Source organism: Coloeus monedula (genome assembly GCF_965178545.1).
Source record: "Coloeus monedula genome assembly, chromosome: 8".
NCBI classification, from domain to species: Eukaryota; Metazoa; Chordata; class Aves; order Passeriformes; family Corvidae; genus Coloeus; species Coloeus monedula.
In genome coordinates this window covers 18078969-18094386 of record NC_138788.1, presented here as the reverse complement: position 1 = coordinate 18094386, position 15418 = coordinate 18078969, and the positions used below count along the sequence as shown (strand labels likewise).

Sequence of the window (15418 nt, the reverse complement as noted above, 5' to 3'; positions counted from 1 at the left end):
ATAAATCAGTGATCAGAGTTGATATAGTCAGATGACTATATTTCTTATGTTTCCACATTAACTATGTTACTACATAGTCAAAGATTTTCTGCTTTTAGATCTATTTCTAAGTTTTGCTGAAGCTTTTATATTATAGGAGGTTTACCCGTGTGCTTGTGCATTCAGAATTTTGTTGCAAAGTAGTGATACTACACTCTTCTAGAAAGAATCTTGCTGAAAGTTCTTGGATATGTTTGTCTAAGGTTCAGGTATCAGATGGGGGAGGTAATGTCAGAAGTGCTGATGTAAGATCACCTGTTAGTGAATAGAGCTAGCCAGCTGGTTGTATATGCTCGTTATTCTGATGAACACAGGTGTACAAAAACCTCACTAGTGCATGCAGATAATTAGTCTAGGAGGAGTTTTTATTGTGGCATGCTGGCATTAGACCTTGAATTATACTGTATATAAAGGCTTAATTTTAGACGATGAATTAATTTGTATTTCAGAGCCTTAGGCTGAAATTCCTAAGAATGCCAGTGGCTATACACAAACCCAGTTAGCAAGACACTAATGATTTTTGTGGTTGAATTGTAATGTCAAAAGGGTGGGAGAGACCTGGACTTCCTATTCAAGATAGTAAGGATTTTTCAAAAGTCATGTCAGCAAAGAGGATAATCATGTGAAGTTTCTCAAAACCCAACTGATTCTGACGTGTTCTGGTTATCCCTTTCAGGTTGTACTCGTGCTTGGCGAATGGCAGTGCAGATGAGTTCCAGCGAGGGGAGCAGCTCTTCCGGGTGAGGGCTGTCAAAGACCCTCTCCAGATAGGTAAGAACAGTGCAGTTCTACGTCTCTAGATACTTCAGAGTCCCAAAATCATACCTGCAGTGGGACAGCAGTGCTATGACCACGTCTCAAAACAAGCTTTTCTGGCATCCTAGCTGAAACTCCCTGCCAGATGTATTCTTTGCAATGTCTTGAGCTAAATGCTGTGTTTTATTTTGGCCTCAATCAGCTCAGCTGTGAAATGGACTGAAAGGTCAGAAATGTTCTGAATCTTAATCTGTCCTAGCATTTTGCAAAAACTGTATAGGATATGTTTGTCTTCATAATGCTTAAATTCCTCATTGCTGAAGAGAACTTGACTTTCTACTTGTCTGATCAAATGAATGCCTTGCCTAAAGTGCCTGTATGGCACAGAGGAGGTTTGCAAGGTTTATTCTTGTAGCAAAAGAGTTGTATTAATAGTACAGTATTTTGGCAGACAGAAATCCTTCTTGTTGGACAGTGGGTTTTATAGCTTCTCCTACTGTCTTGTTCTTTTTGTGTTTTTTGGCTATAGAAACTAGTCTATACAAAGAATTGGACTCTGGATTTTTCATTAAATCCTTTGAAGCAAAAGAGAATATTGAGATAGCTTTTTCAGTGACAGCTGTTTGACCAGAAGGCATTATGTGAAATAAATAATAGTATGTCATGGTGGGCCGTGTCAATCCCATGCAGATTTTTTTTCCTGCAAGTGTAACCTTCAGAATCAGAATATTATTTGGCATGTGGGAACTGAGCCTGGTTGTAATAAGAAAAATGATAATATAAAAAACTGTATAATGTTAAGGAGGAAATTTAAGAAATTTCCTGTATTTTCGTGTGATGAGGGATAGAGACTTATGTGGGTTTATTTAGTTACTAGAACCAGTAATACTTAACTCTCAGTGATGAGTGAAATTAATAAATTTAGGTAAAGAGCCCTGAGAAAAGGAATAAAAGGGACGTGTACTATGAAGGTTTGGGGAGAACAAAAAGAAAAGGAGATAGCCTTTGAGATATGCAAACTGCAAGAGACTGATGAACTGTTACCCAAAAATAGGGTAAAGCTTCTGAAAGGATACTATCTAGTCTGGTGTTTACTGTAATACCAATAGCAGGCATTCTTGGGAATGGAAGTGAGGTGATTCCTCATACATAAGTCAGATTGAGTTAAAACTACCTTGCATAGTGTCAGTGTGTTGTCAGTGACACCAAATAGTAATTTTGGAATGTCAACATTGATTTGGAAATTTTGCTAAATAGGATTAAACTGACTTTTGAGGGCATTCATAATCTCCCAATGTCATGACTGAAATGCTGAGAGAGGCCTCAAAGGAATCCGGTAAACTTCAGGAAGCCAAATGTTTGAGAGAGAGAAAATGAGTTAAATAGCAGCTTGCTGAAATTCAGTAATTCCTGGGACTTTTACAGAGGAAAAGAGTAAAATATTTAATAGACAGTAAAAGACTGTGGTCAGCACTTGTTTCAGTAATACATTAAAAAGGGAAGGAAGTGTAAAGCAATGTACAGGAACAAAGGCTATGGGAATATTAGGGCAAAACCTGCGCTTGAGGGAGAAGAGTAGGGAAAAAGAGGAGGTGGTGAGAAGTAAACTTCTCAAGTACACATAGAAGCAGCTGTGATTCTTGACAAAGGCTTGTGTGTGGAAGGGAAGGAAGAAACTTCGTTTAAATAGTAAGGTTGCCTTGTCCTTCATAGAGGAACTGTATCTAATGGTGGGATTTTTTTCCTTGAATAGCAGCTCAGAAGCTGGGCAGCACAGGTGGGGTGAATGTATTTCCAGTTGTCTGCTCCAAATGATTTTAAGGTGGTGTGTAGTTGCACTATTGAGTTTCATACACTGACAAATGGGAGCATAAACACAGGAAATGAAGCAGCCCTTGAGCGGGGAATCCTAGAGGTCTTTTCCAATCTCAGAGATTCTGTGATTCTTTGATTTTTCCTGGTAAAAGAAACCATTAATTATAATCCAGATTTCTTTCCTTACATAGTTTCCTGTGCCATCCCACAAACAATTGTTCAGTACAGCAAGATTGGTGTTGCAAAAGAATTAACTGGGCAGTGCTGCTTGAATTAGCATTGTCAGTGTCAGACATGTTCGTCAATCTACAGATTGATTTGAAGCTTGTGATATATCATGTTAAAGTCCTTAAATTTTGTCTCTTTTTGTATGTGTTCTTCCGTCATTGCATTATCAGTTAACTCTCTTCATATACAAAGAAGAATGTCATGGTAGGAGCTTGGTAAGAGCTTATAGCTGGGATCCAGTCTTCTCTAACACCTTTCGTATACTTCTTTTTTGCAGTGAAGCAGAATTGCTACAATTCCAACTTGTGAAATGCCTAATTTGCTTATGTGAAAACCAGAGCATTATTCTGAGATGCTTTTAGTATAACAGAAGGACTAGCTGAACTGTTTGGGTTGTATTATCCAAATGTGAAACATAAATGACAACTGTATCTGGTAATAAGCAGTGCAGTAATTTTGTGTGAATGCCTTCTTTTGTTTTGATTCTGTTCCAATTGCTAAAATGGCTGAAGAATTTGGGTGGCATTATGTGTACTAATGAAAATAATCACATCAGGGAGAGGATTTGAATTGTGGTGAACAGGAGAAATAGAAAGGTTAAGCAAGGTAAGAGCAAATTTGTATTGGTATGGGGATTATATTTTGAGAAGGAAATTATGCACATTATTTTAAATGGAATTAATTTAGTAGGTCACGTGCACTCCTGAACACCATCATTTTTATGTTCCCACAATATCATAATAAAAACTTAGTAGTGTGGATTTATAATCTCCTTCCTTGCCCTCATTATGGAGAAATTATCATCTGTCCCAAGCCATGTTTTTTCACTTAAGGTACACTGTTGGATTGAAGTTTGGTTATGACTTTGATGCCCTTGGTGTTTTCTGTGCTTCATTAAAACTGAATTCCAGATTAGCAGAAAAGTTCTGAGACTGCTACTCATTCCTGTAGAGGATGACTAACTTCTGATAGGCACCTTAAAGACGGGTAGAAGATTCATGCTCCTGGTGGCCTTACCCTGATTATACGTGTCCCTCGGGATGAGCAATATCTCCAGAGGGACATATGCAGAGGAAGCTGCATTATGAGTACAACTCATATGTACTGTACATGAGTTTACGTGAAGCTAAGCCTTGTTAAAGTCCTTTGACATAATTTATTTGTTTATGATCACTGATTAATGGGGCTGGATTCATTCAAATGTTATTTCGTAAATTTCTCCTTTCTATTGATTTTAGTCTAAGCAAGAGGGTTTTTTTTGTCTTCGGAGTTCATGATTTATAAAAAAGTAAAATGAACAAAATTGCTAGAAGGTGCATAATTTATGACAGATGGGTAGTTTCTGAAGCCACAAAGTGGAAGTAAGTGTTCAGGTTAAGTGTTGCCTTCTTTAGTTGACTGTGAAATTGTGAAAATTTATTGACTTGGAAATAATTCCAAACCAGTCACCTAGCCCGTTCTGCACTGTAGCCAGACTTAGCACAGAAGTTATGCCTAAAATGTGTATATATAGTCTAGCTTTGATCCTGTGAACAAAACCTGACACTTTTCAGGGATGACTGTATCCACTTTTGCTTTTCTCTGTTAAATAATAAGAGAAATTAATTAATTGACATATTAAAAGCTGATATTTTGGAGTCTCTTGTAACATATTATGCTTCTCTGCTAATATTCAGGCATTTTCTTCCCATGGTTGGGAAGAAAAAAGTGCTGGAGATTCTAGATCCATGTCCATCCTTATATGAATGTTGTTGCCAGACATACTGTTTCAGTGTTTAGATGGCATATACGTGTATTTCTGTGCTGGCTGAATCTTTTTCCCAAATACCCAAAGAGTAACTTTGGACTTTTGAATTTGCACAGGTTTCCATCTGAGTGCCACTGTGGTGCCCCCACAGATGGTGCCCCCCAAGGGCGCGTACAACGTGGCGGTGATGTTTGACCGGTGCCGGATCACGTCGTGCAGCTGCACCTGCGGCGCCGGGGCCAAGTGGTGCGCTCACGTCGTGGCGCTCTGCCTCTTCCGCATCCACAATGTAGGCTCCAGCACAGCTCTGCTCTCCCCTGGGCACCAAGTCTCTCCTCAGTACAGCTCTGTGCAGTGCACACTCTCTTTAGGAAATGGTTCTTGGCACTCCTTTTGGTTACAGATTGTGCACATGTGTGCTCACAGTTGCGGTCTACAGGCTGAATTGTCTGAGGCCCTAAACTGCAGACTGTCCTTTGGTAATGTGCAGATTGCTGAGGGTACATACTGAGTGCTTTTTGGCCTCTTCTGTTTCTCATTTAAATGCTAAAATCACTCATTATTTCTTTATCTCTGAAAAGAGTGAAAGGTCACCAATAGTTAGTCTTTTATTAAGTCTTTGCAAGTACAGGATTTGAAAGCTCACTCTTTCTGTTGTTTGCTCAGAGTGCAGAAGGAAAGTAATTTTGAACACTGTTGGCCTTTATGTTTACCAGTTCATTTTAATACTTACTGGGGCAGGTAACTGTGATTTTGACTTGCAGATTTCAAGCAGTTAAATTTATGTTTTTATTATACTGCTTTTATTCTATGTGGCCTTCTATAGAGCAAAAAGTAGGCATTTTATATCCTAACCAACTTCAGTTGAAAATGTGTAGAATCAAGAGGAATTACACCAGCTGAGGGTTTGGTCTTGCATACAGTTTAATTTCCTCTGTTTTGGGAAGCTGAGAAACACAGAGGATTAAGTTTTGATGATTGAAGGAAACAGAAGATTTTCTGCTGTCACAGAACATTTTACAGCTAACATGATTATGATCAACTCCAGATTCTTAAATAAGTGCTAATAACCTGATGAAGCTTGTTAGTATTTCACAATGGACAAGTGTAATTGGCTTAAATACATACTCTTGTGAAATAATCAGAATATTGGTCTACTTTCTGTACTTAGGACTGGAGACTTGGCAAAAAAGTGGGTTCTGCTTTGAATTCATAGTTTTGAGTTCTAAAAGGTGGATGTGGAGAGTGAGGCTAGAAAACGAATTGTCCTGTATATTATTTACACTCAGAAAGTTTGGATGCTGTGTAAAATAAAAATTATTCTTTTGCCTCCAATCCTTTCTCAACCTGAAAAGTGATAGTGAAAGGATTTTTCTATTTGTATAAACTGACTTCTGGCACTAGCAAGTTACAAGCCAAGGTGTACTGCTCTATGTAGACAAGACAATATCTGAAGTATCTTTATTATCAAAGTGCTCTTGACTGTGTACCCGTTAAATTTTAAGTAGGACATTTTTGTTATGTGGGTGAAAAAGGTTAAGAAGCTAGTGGTGACTTTTTATAATCTAATTTGTTCTAAGATAGGGAAAGAGATTTTAAGACTGAATTAAGAAACTCTAATGGGATAAATGAGATGGTTGTGATTCTGTGAAACATGCCCCCACAGAGCTGGTTGGTTTGCCAGAAGCTTAAGGGATAATGTCCTATTTTAGAGGTTTGTTTGTGAAATCTGTGCCAGTATTTGTGCAATTGCTAGCAACAACAGATCTTAAGCACAGCTGTTAAAGCAGTTTCCTTGAAAAAAACTCTTGAAAACAGTTTTTATAAAGCCTAGACAGCTTATTTGCATCTTATCTGCAGCACACTACATAATTTCAGAGAAAAAAAAATTGGCCATCAAGACCAAGCATGATATGCATCAGCATAGTAAGTGTTTGTGACACTTCATCCATTTGGTGGACACAGCTTCATTAATGGCAGTTTGTGTCTCCTTTTCTTTCTTCAGGCATCTGCAGTGTGCTTACGAGCACCTGTTTCTGAGTCTTTGTCTCGGTTACAAAGAGACCAGTTGCAAAAATTTGCTCAGTACCTAATCAGTGAACTTCCACAACAGGTAAGTGGGGACCATCATCTGACTGATGACTTGCTAAATTCAGTTATCTTTATTCTGGGTCAATTTATATGATGTCTTTTGTTGCAAGATAACCAGTTATCCCTATTCATTTGTGAGCTGCTGGGAAGGCATTCAGTTCTTGCTCTTTTCACGTTTGTTCTTCTATTATTCAACAATTGTCTATTGCCAAGTAAAAGATTTGAAGTGTCTTAAAAGGAGAAAGAAGAGTGGTGGCTATTCATGTCAGCATGAAAGATCAAATAAGTAAATAAGTGCACGATTGTTGAAAACTTAGGTCAGCCCAAATCAGCTTGTTTCTTTTTTGTGTGTTTGGTTAGCTAAGTGGAGAGAACTACCCAGTTAAAGTATTGTATGTGCCTTAAGTGGGCACTTTCTAATGCACCTAACTGGTAGCCTTTGGACTTCCCCCAGTGTAGCTCCTTGGGGATTCATAAGAATCATTTAAGGTAATAGACATGACATTTTTTTAGTCAAAGCCTGCTCTCTTATTCCTCAAATATCTATGTTGTTCAAGGTCAGGTCATTTATATCATCTGCCTAAAGCGTTTGCGCAAAATACACAAGAATACCGAAGTGATTGTGAAATGACTGCTTTAAAAATGTAAGGGCTTGGCAACTCTTTTATGCTGGTTCAGCTAAAGGAGATTAAGAAAAACTGACCTGCATGGGTATCTGTCACATTTCAGCAGTGCATTTGTAATGCACTCCTCTTAAATAGGAGTTAGATTACTGGCAGCATGTGCCTAAAATTCATATTACAGTGCTTCGCTTGGGACACTAAGATATTTTATTGCTAAAATGTCCTCTAAATTTCCTACAGAAATACTAATCTTCTTATGAGGGGAAATAGAGGAATTCTACAATATGAAAGTGATGTAGAAATACTGCTTTGTTGTTGCTGAGAGGTGAGCACCAGTAGTGTGTGCTTCTTGCTGCATTACATAACAGGCAAAGCTTTTTTCTCTCCTCAGACTGAGCTTTATGGCACAGTCTGGTACTTAGTAGGGGAGGGCTTTGAAAGGTCAGTAGTGTGGTGGTAGTTGTTTCCTGAATTGCATGTGAGTTGTTTGCTTTCAGATATTCTGTGTCTGCTCCTTTCTGCAGGGTTTATTTCTCCTTTGGTCACATGTACCGTCTGTGCACCAGGAACATGTTTTGACAGATAATCTGATGATTGCTGCCCAATAGAAAAGTTTAGGGTTTATTGGGAGATATGTCTTAATCTATGTTGTGTAATTTTTTTTGAAATAGACAAGTCACACCCCAAACTCTTTCAACAGTCTTATTCCTGGTCTTCAAGATTTCTGGGTGGAGATAGATACTCTAATTCCTTGGGACCCCATATTTTGACTACATGATGTAGAATTAGAGCAGGCTGTATGCATGATTCTATTTTATCCCTATTTTCAGTTTGTGAATGACAGGGTACAGTAAATATAATGCTGGATTACCTTCAAGTGTAAGGGGATGATGGTCTATAGGAATACAGTTAGATGTTTTTCAGAAACTCTGTAGGAAGTGTTTTCTATATTTATGAAAATGATGGAAAAGCAGCTGGAATTTGTTACCTAGTTCTTTGCCCAAGAGCTATTTCCCAAAATGAAGCCAGTACTCCTATTCCAATTAAACACAAATATCTTAGCAAAAAAAGCCTAAAGGAGAGTCACTGCAGGTCTCTGGTACTTTACTTCAACCTTAAGGTGTGACACTGCCAAGACCTGTGACTTTTCTTAAAATATGTAGTAGTAGAAAAAAGGTACAAAATAGCCTAATGCTGAATTTGTTTCTTCAGGTGATTGAAATGCAAAATATCCTTCTGAATCATTTTTTTCTTCCATCTGTTTGAGATGTATCTGTATTATTTGCAAATATAGTTGTCCTGAATGTGCCTTGCTTTACAGTAAGAGTGCTCTTTTGCTTCAGCTGTTGTACAGAGAGAGCTGAAGAATATCAGACATTCTGTTGCAAGTCATTTAAATCCTAATTATGTGGATTAACAATTTGCCTGTTCTGTGCATACTAAAGGCTAAATCGATCCACACTTTAAGCCCAGACTTAGTCTGGGGAAAAACTCTATCTATTGTGCAGTTTTCTTTCAAAAATAGCACGTTAAGGATATATCTACATAGGATTTTACAGTTGAGTGTGAACCTTCTCTGCCTATGCTCTGAGCTGGTCCAGAAGATATGATTAGTTTAGTGCTGAAATTGCATTCATTTACTACTGAATCCCTTTGCTAACTGGATGGTAAATAATTTAAAAGTCTGCCCCCAAAATTATGTGTAGATGTATTTTAAAACCCATTTGCTTGGGTTTTAGAGAAGTGATTTAGGAACAAGAAGTAAAGATCTTTCAAAGTGCAGGAAAATCGTGACCTTGACAGCAGTGACTTCCCTGACTCTCAAAATTAGTTGCAGTATCACTCTCTGTGGGCTTCTATTCCTCAATAAATGAGAAGGGAGCTAATAAACTGATGCTTTTGTTTACTTCTTAGGGTGTGACTGCAGAAAGTGAGCCGTGCGTGGGCTGTGAGAGAGGTGTGACAGCTTGTGGCCATTGTGTGATCTTTAGCACCCTCTGTCGTCCTTCTGAAAACGTAGCTCTGTGTATTCTGTACTGAAATTACCAGTGTTTCAGTCACGATCTTTTGCTGGGTATAGCAGGATAAGAAATACTGTGTATATTGAAAGTTTGCTTCATGTTTTCAGATTCTTCCAACAGCTCAGCGTTTGCTGGACGAGTTATTATCTTCTCAGTCTACTGCCATCAACACAGTGTGTGGAGCCCCAGGTAGTTTTAATGTATCTTTTTTCAGTAATCTGTATCACAGATAGGAAGGGGATGTATTTCCATAGCTTCAGATTCCTTAACCTGTAGCATGGATTGCAGATAGAAATCAAGGAAAAGGGATGAGTATTGGCACTTAGGTGTATATATGGCAATAGGCACCTCAGAGTGCTTGCAGAGGAAGGGAGCATCAGTCACTTTCTAACAAAGTGTTTTTAATTTGGTATTAAATATAGACTGCTGGAAATGTTGATTGAAGGGGGCCTCTCCCAAGTTCCTGCTTAAAACAGGACTATTGGTAACACTAGATTGGGTTACCTGTGACTTGGGGTAGCTTACATAAGTGCTGGTTACCAAAGATGTTAGAGCATTCCTATTTTAATACTCCATTACCCTTCTGGTCAAGAAAAAGCTGCTAGTTTAGTGTTGTCAGTGTTGAAGATAATGTCATGGTAGCATTTTAAGATAATTCTGAATAGGGTGTTCAATAATGGTTGAAATAACTTGGGTAGCACTGCCTGTGTACTCCTTATTAACTCTGTGGTTGGGCACATAGAGAAAAATATCTTCAAAGTTTGCAGACTGTAAATGTGTTTGTCTTTTGTAAGATCCCACTGCTGGACCCTCTGCATCAGATCAAAGCACCTGGTACTTAGATGAATCTACTCTCAGTGACAACATAAAGAAAACCCTTCATAAATTCTGTGGACCCTCTCCTGTTGTTTTCAGGTAAACTGTTTCCCATTGAAGGGAAAATGTGATGTTCATGTGATCTGGAAATTCATTCACCATATAGCCTGTATGCCCTGGATTGAAGGATGCTCAGTTTCATTGTCACTCTTCTGGACTGTATTTTTACATAGGTAGTCCAGTGTTACTTTAGTGGAGCAGACTGTATTTGTACAATATTTTGTTTGTGTGGTGTTCTTGAGCTCATTATGCATCCTGTCTTTTAGGTTATTCATGTCTGCGCCACTGAAGGGCAAATATATTCCTGGATGTAGACTATACTCAGGATTTTGTATGACTGTGCTTGATTTAATTTTTTCTCATCCTTATTCTTCTGCTTTATATACAGTGATGTGAATTCAATGTATCTGTCTTCCACTGAGCCACCAGCTGCTGCTGAGTGGGCTTGTCTGCTGCGTCCGCTGCGAGGGAGAGAACCTGAAGGAATCTGGAACTTGCTTTCCATTGTGCGGGAGATGTTTAAGAGGCGGGATAGCAACGCAGCTCCTTTGCTGGAGATTCTGACTGACCAGTGTCTCAACTATGAGCAGGTATCTCTTTGCTTGGAGTGGGGGGATGTTCTGGGGAACGAGGCAGAGCCAGTAACTGGTGCTTTGTGTCTATACAGTCCATGGCTGAATACAATCATTTTAGTAGCCTATGTGCATTACGGGCATGTGCTTCTTCACACTAAAAGTATGTTAGTTTGCTCTTGTTGTTATTTAGTGATGTCCTGATAACACTATATTCCCCAAATGCCTCAGTTCTTCTAAAAAGAGTATTTAGAGTCTGATTTCTTTTGTTCAGCATACTTGATTTAATTTCTTCCCAATCAAGGTGATTTATTTTACTGTTGTTTTGTTTCTATTTTTTTTAAACAAAGCATGTCACATATGAGCTGTCATTTCAATAAAAACTAAATATATATGTTTTGTGATAGAATCTCAGATTCTTTTGTTATCTTTATGGAAGATATCTTTTGGTGGATGGAAGTAGTACTTTTTTTATTTTGTTAAAATAATATGAGAAAAAAAGGTTTATTTTGACAGATCAGAACTTTGACCTCAGTCTGTAATATAAATTGCAGTGTAAGTTTCCTTATTGCTCCATCCCGTACCTTGACTTTGAGCTGGGAAAAAGAAATGCTTCATTTATCACATTTGTTCACTTTTTCTCTCCAAGAGTGAGGGCCTCTAGGAAGTGAACATCCTGTGAATATTTTGTTCTTTGGGCATGTGCCTTCTAACCAGAGAAGTTTTGAGAGGCCCTTAGTTCTCAAAAACTAATACTGCTTTAATGGTCATAGTTATTTTGGAGTCAAATGAAAACCTGGTATTAACTACAGATCCCATTTCCTTGGAATTGTGAGATGAAGTGAGAGCAGGGGTTGAGATGTTGGCCACAACACAGCTCCATTGAACTTTTTCTTCTGCAGATAACCGGCTGGTGGTACAGTGTGCGAACATCTGCATCACACAGCAGTGCTAGTGGGCACACAGGACGCAGCAATGGCCAGTCAGAAGTAGCTGCTCATGCCTGTGCAAGCATGTGTGATGAGATGGTGGTTCTTTGGAGGCTGGCTGTCCTCGACCCAACTATTAGTCCACAGAGGTGAGCCACAGAATTAGTTCCTGTCTCTTTAATTTCTGTGATACTGAACCACACTAAACACAAGATCTCTTGTGTTTGTATCATTACCTCATTACCTGTTCAACCATTAGTCCTTCTGGATTATGTGCTGTGTAAGATTCAAAGCACTATAATTACTTTAATTGCTGTTGCTGCTTACTTTTAGCAACATCAACTAGTGTGACTAATTTGTTTTCTGAGGTTCCTTTCTTACATATGGGTGTAATTCTGCGTGTTAGTGTCCCAATGGAGAACATTTCTTTGAATGATAGCACCAGCTACCAATTAATTTGAAAGGTTTTTATATTTAACCATTCAGCACTTCAATCGAATTCTGTTTAGCCCAGTAATTCAGTATTGTGTATTTCAAGGTGAACCAGTTCTTACTTTCTGTGCTCTTAAGGAGTGTGTTCTCTGCAGTGTCTTGGTAAACATTGTCATCAGTGTATAATTTTCAGTCAGTGTTTTCAATTGTCTGAGAAAAAACTGTGTTGCTTCTGCAGATTTCTAAACCATATTGTGTGTTGGTAAATCACTGCCATCTTTATTTAGCACCATCTTTATTTAGCAGCAGTTGAGTAGCAGAGGACGTACTGGAGCTCCTGTTGAGATACTGTGGTTGACATCATAATAGTTTGTTTTGTACATCTTGTCTACAAAGTGTGGTGTGTAAAATGTATTGGTTAAGTCTAATGTGCTGTAAATTCTCAGAAGTAGTTTCTCAGAACAAATGAAAACGGGATGGTATTTTCAGAACAATTACGCATTAACAGGATTTGCTTTCTCTGAATTGTTGTGTAACATTAATAAAATGCCCTATGTAAGGTACATCAGGGACACGAAAATGGATGCAGCTTCTGTCTTGTACAGTTTACAATATGAAGTAGCTAAATATAGGAGTTGAAGACAAAAACTGTAGGAAACTGGGAATCAGGCTTAAAATAAACACAAACATCAATCAAATCACATAGAAAAAGCACAAAATATTTTGGCCATTAATAACATATGAAGTTGTGCTATATATATTCACATTTGAGTTATTTGATGCAGTTCAAATTTGCTCAGATCTCCTACTTGAGCTAGTGAATAATTGAAATGCTCCTGCTTGATTACCTATTCTCTTGTGGTTTGAAAAGTCTCCAAGGACCCTCTTCTACTCATACTTCCATTCTTTACAATGAATCATAAGGAGACTTCACAGACTCTCACCCTTATGTTACCCTTCCTGAGTAGCTTCTGCTCCTTTTTTCCTTCTGAAAATCTTCTCCTTGATTAAGCCCTACCAGTCTGCTTCCTTGTTAATTAATTTCTTGAGTGGACAAATAGAAGTAGTCCATTTTGTTTAGTCCCTTTTGTCCTACTACCCTTTGCACCTAAATTGGGTCACCTCAATTATTATTTTGTTTTCTTGTTCTTTTACTTTTGATAGGCAATCTGGTAGAATTGAAGTGTACATCAGATATCTAAAATGTGTGGCAGAAAAAGGATGGCAGTTGATTGAGATATCTGGTGCAATTTCTAGAAATGTCTTTTTCTCTTGAATTAAATCACCATTTACATTATTTTGCTCATGTGCATAGGCCCTATGTGAGATTTGGAGCTGAGAAATACAGAATTGTTTTGTTCTCCCCATAGTAATATGGGGGCATGGGACTAATTGTGTAATATAAGTGTGTATAGCCCTGCCAGATTGCTGCTTCTTCAAAGTTATTTGAACATCAATTTTTGCTGTCCCTATGGTTTACAACAGTTTATTCTCCTGAGGACAGCCTGCTAAAGCTTAAATTAAATTGCTGGCCTTTACATAGGCAGATCAGGGTAAAGAGGTAAGTGCCTGGGAGGCACTTAAGTGGTTCTGTCTGTCATTGTGCTTCCCAGGGTAGGCCATTTAGGTTGTACTTGTGAATGTCTTAACTGGAGTTATTCACTGGGCTGTTTCACAGCTGCTGCATACTGTTTTATGAGTGTTTCCAAGGGCAGTTTCCCGTGGTACTCACTGGACTGAGACTGCTGAGACTCAAATCACTAACACCTTATTTAGGGCAGATAAGCAAACAGGGCAGACTGTTTCATTTTAAACCTCCGGTTTGTATTGTGCTTTGTATTGTTCACATTTTGTTTCTGTATCATGAACCTGTCTAGAACTTAGCTGTTAATATACCTGTTTGTTTTTTCAGCTTGTCTTCTTACTAATGCAGTCTATACTTAATTCAGCAGATGATGTTGTTGGCCAAAGGAAGGAAGTGTTCTGTGGGTTAAGTAGAAATTTGTTGCAGGTGCTTTTTTTGTTTACTTCCTAACCTGTCCTCTGTCTTCTCTTAGGCGCAGGGATCTTTGCTCACAGCTCAGACAGTGGCAGCTGAAAGTCATAGATAATGTTAAGAGGGGTCAGCACAAGAAATCATTGGAGAAGCTCTTCCAAGGTTTCAAGCCAGCTGTAGAAGCCTGTTACTTCAACTGGGAGGAAGCTTATCCCATTCCTGGGATTACATATAGCAGCACTGACAAGAAGAACTCGTTCTGTTGGGTAAAGGCCATCCAGCAGAGGAGCTGCCGGTTACAGTGTGTAGAAAGTGCCTGTGAGGCTGGTAGAACCCACGGCCAGGAGCCCGGGGGACCATGTCTGCAGCCCGGGGACAGGCTGCGGCCCTCTCCCCAGGAGCCAGCGGTGCGTCCGAAAGAACTTAGTGGAAAGCGGAAAGTTGTCTCTGAAACGCCACAGAGGGTTCTGAGACGGCTCTCAGCAGAAGGGGATAAAGCTGTGTATAAGACTGCAGTGGGCAAAGCAAAGTTGCCAGTGAGCAAAGGCTTGACCAGTAAACATAGTGGGAAACGCCGCATGAGCAGTGAGGACAGCTCTCTGGAGCCAGACTTGGCAGAGATGAGCCTGGATGACAGCAGCTTGGCATTGGGGGCAGAAGCCAGCAACACCTTTAGTTTTACAGAAAGTCCACTGAGCAGGAGCTACAGGGATGCCTTTGAGGAGGATGGTGGGGTGTACTTCTCTGAGGGACCTGAGCCCACTGTCAGGAGCAGTTCCATGGCCAAGAAATCCCCCAAGGATCCTGTGGGGGAGATGGGTAGTGGTGATGATGACCTGCCTTCTGCGGATGAGAACTCTGGTGGTGTAAGTCTGAAGCCAGAAGAAGTGGGAGAGAATGGTGCAGCAGGGGGAGGGGATGATGGAGAAGAGGAAGATGATTACCAGGTGTACTATCTGAATCCACAAGAGGTAGTGAAGGAAGATGATGACAAAGCTGAAGGGGGAATTGAAGAGGAGCAGGATGTATTTGCTGGTATAAAGCCTCTGGAACAGGAGAACCGGATGGAGGTGAGCTGAATCTAGTTCAAAATGCTGTTTTGCAGTTTTATGTATTATATAAATCACAGCTCACCACCCTCATAGCTGTCACACTTAACCTAGGATGTTGTTAAATCAAGTGCTTAATTATAATGTTGTGATAACCGATTGTATCATGAGGTACCTACAAGCCTAATGTAGTGGTAGCATATGTCTGTTTCCCACAAGCTTGATTCCCTATTTTTGTGCTAAC

At 39.2% G+C, this 15418-nt stretch overlaps 1 protein-coding gene across 3 annotated transcripts in view; it reads left to right on the top strand.

Moving 5' to 3' along the window:
- Positions 1-15418, top strand: part of ZSWIM8 (zinc finger SWIM-type containing 8) — a 56754-nt gene that overhangs the window by 22337 nt on the left and 18999 nt on the right. For 2 of the 3 annotated variants that reach the window (XM_082286271.1, XM_082286270.1), the window contains exons 3-10: positions 716-810; positions 4702-4874; positions 6591-6698; positions 9428-9509; positions 10115-10235; positions 10585-10786; positions 11671-11846; positions 14187-15195. In XM_082286271.1, coding sequence (XP_082142397.1) covers positions 716-810; positions 4702-4874; positions 6591-6698; positions 9428-9509; positions 10115-10235; positions 10585-10786; positions 11671-11846; positions 14187-15195 — 1966 coding nt within the window. Of the gene's footprint in view, positions 1-715; positions 811-4701; positions 4875-6590; positions 6699-7560; positions 7625-9427; positions 9510-10114; positions 10236-10584; positions 10787-11670; positions 11847-14186; positions 15196-15418 lie in introns of those variants that run through there. The other variant, XM_082286272.1, reaches the window with a different exon arrangement.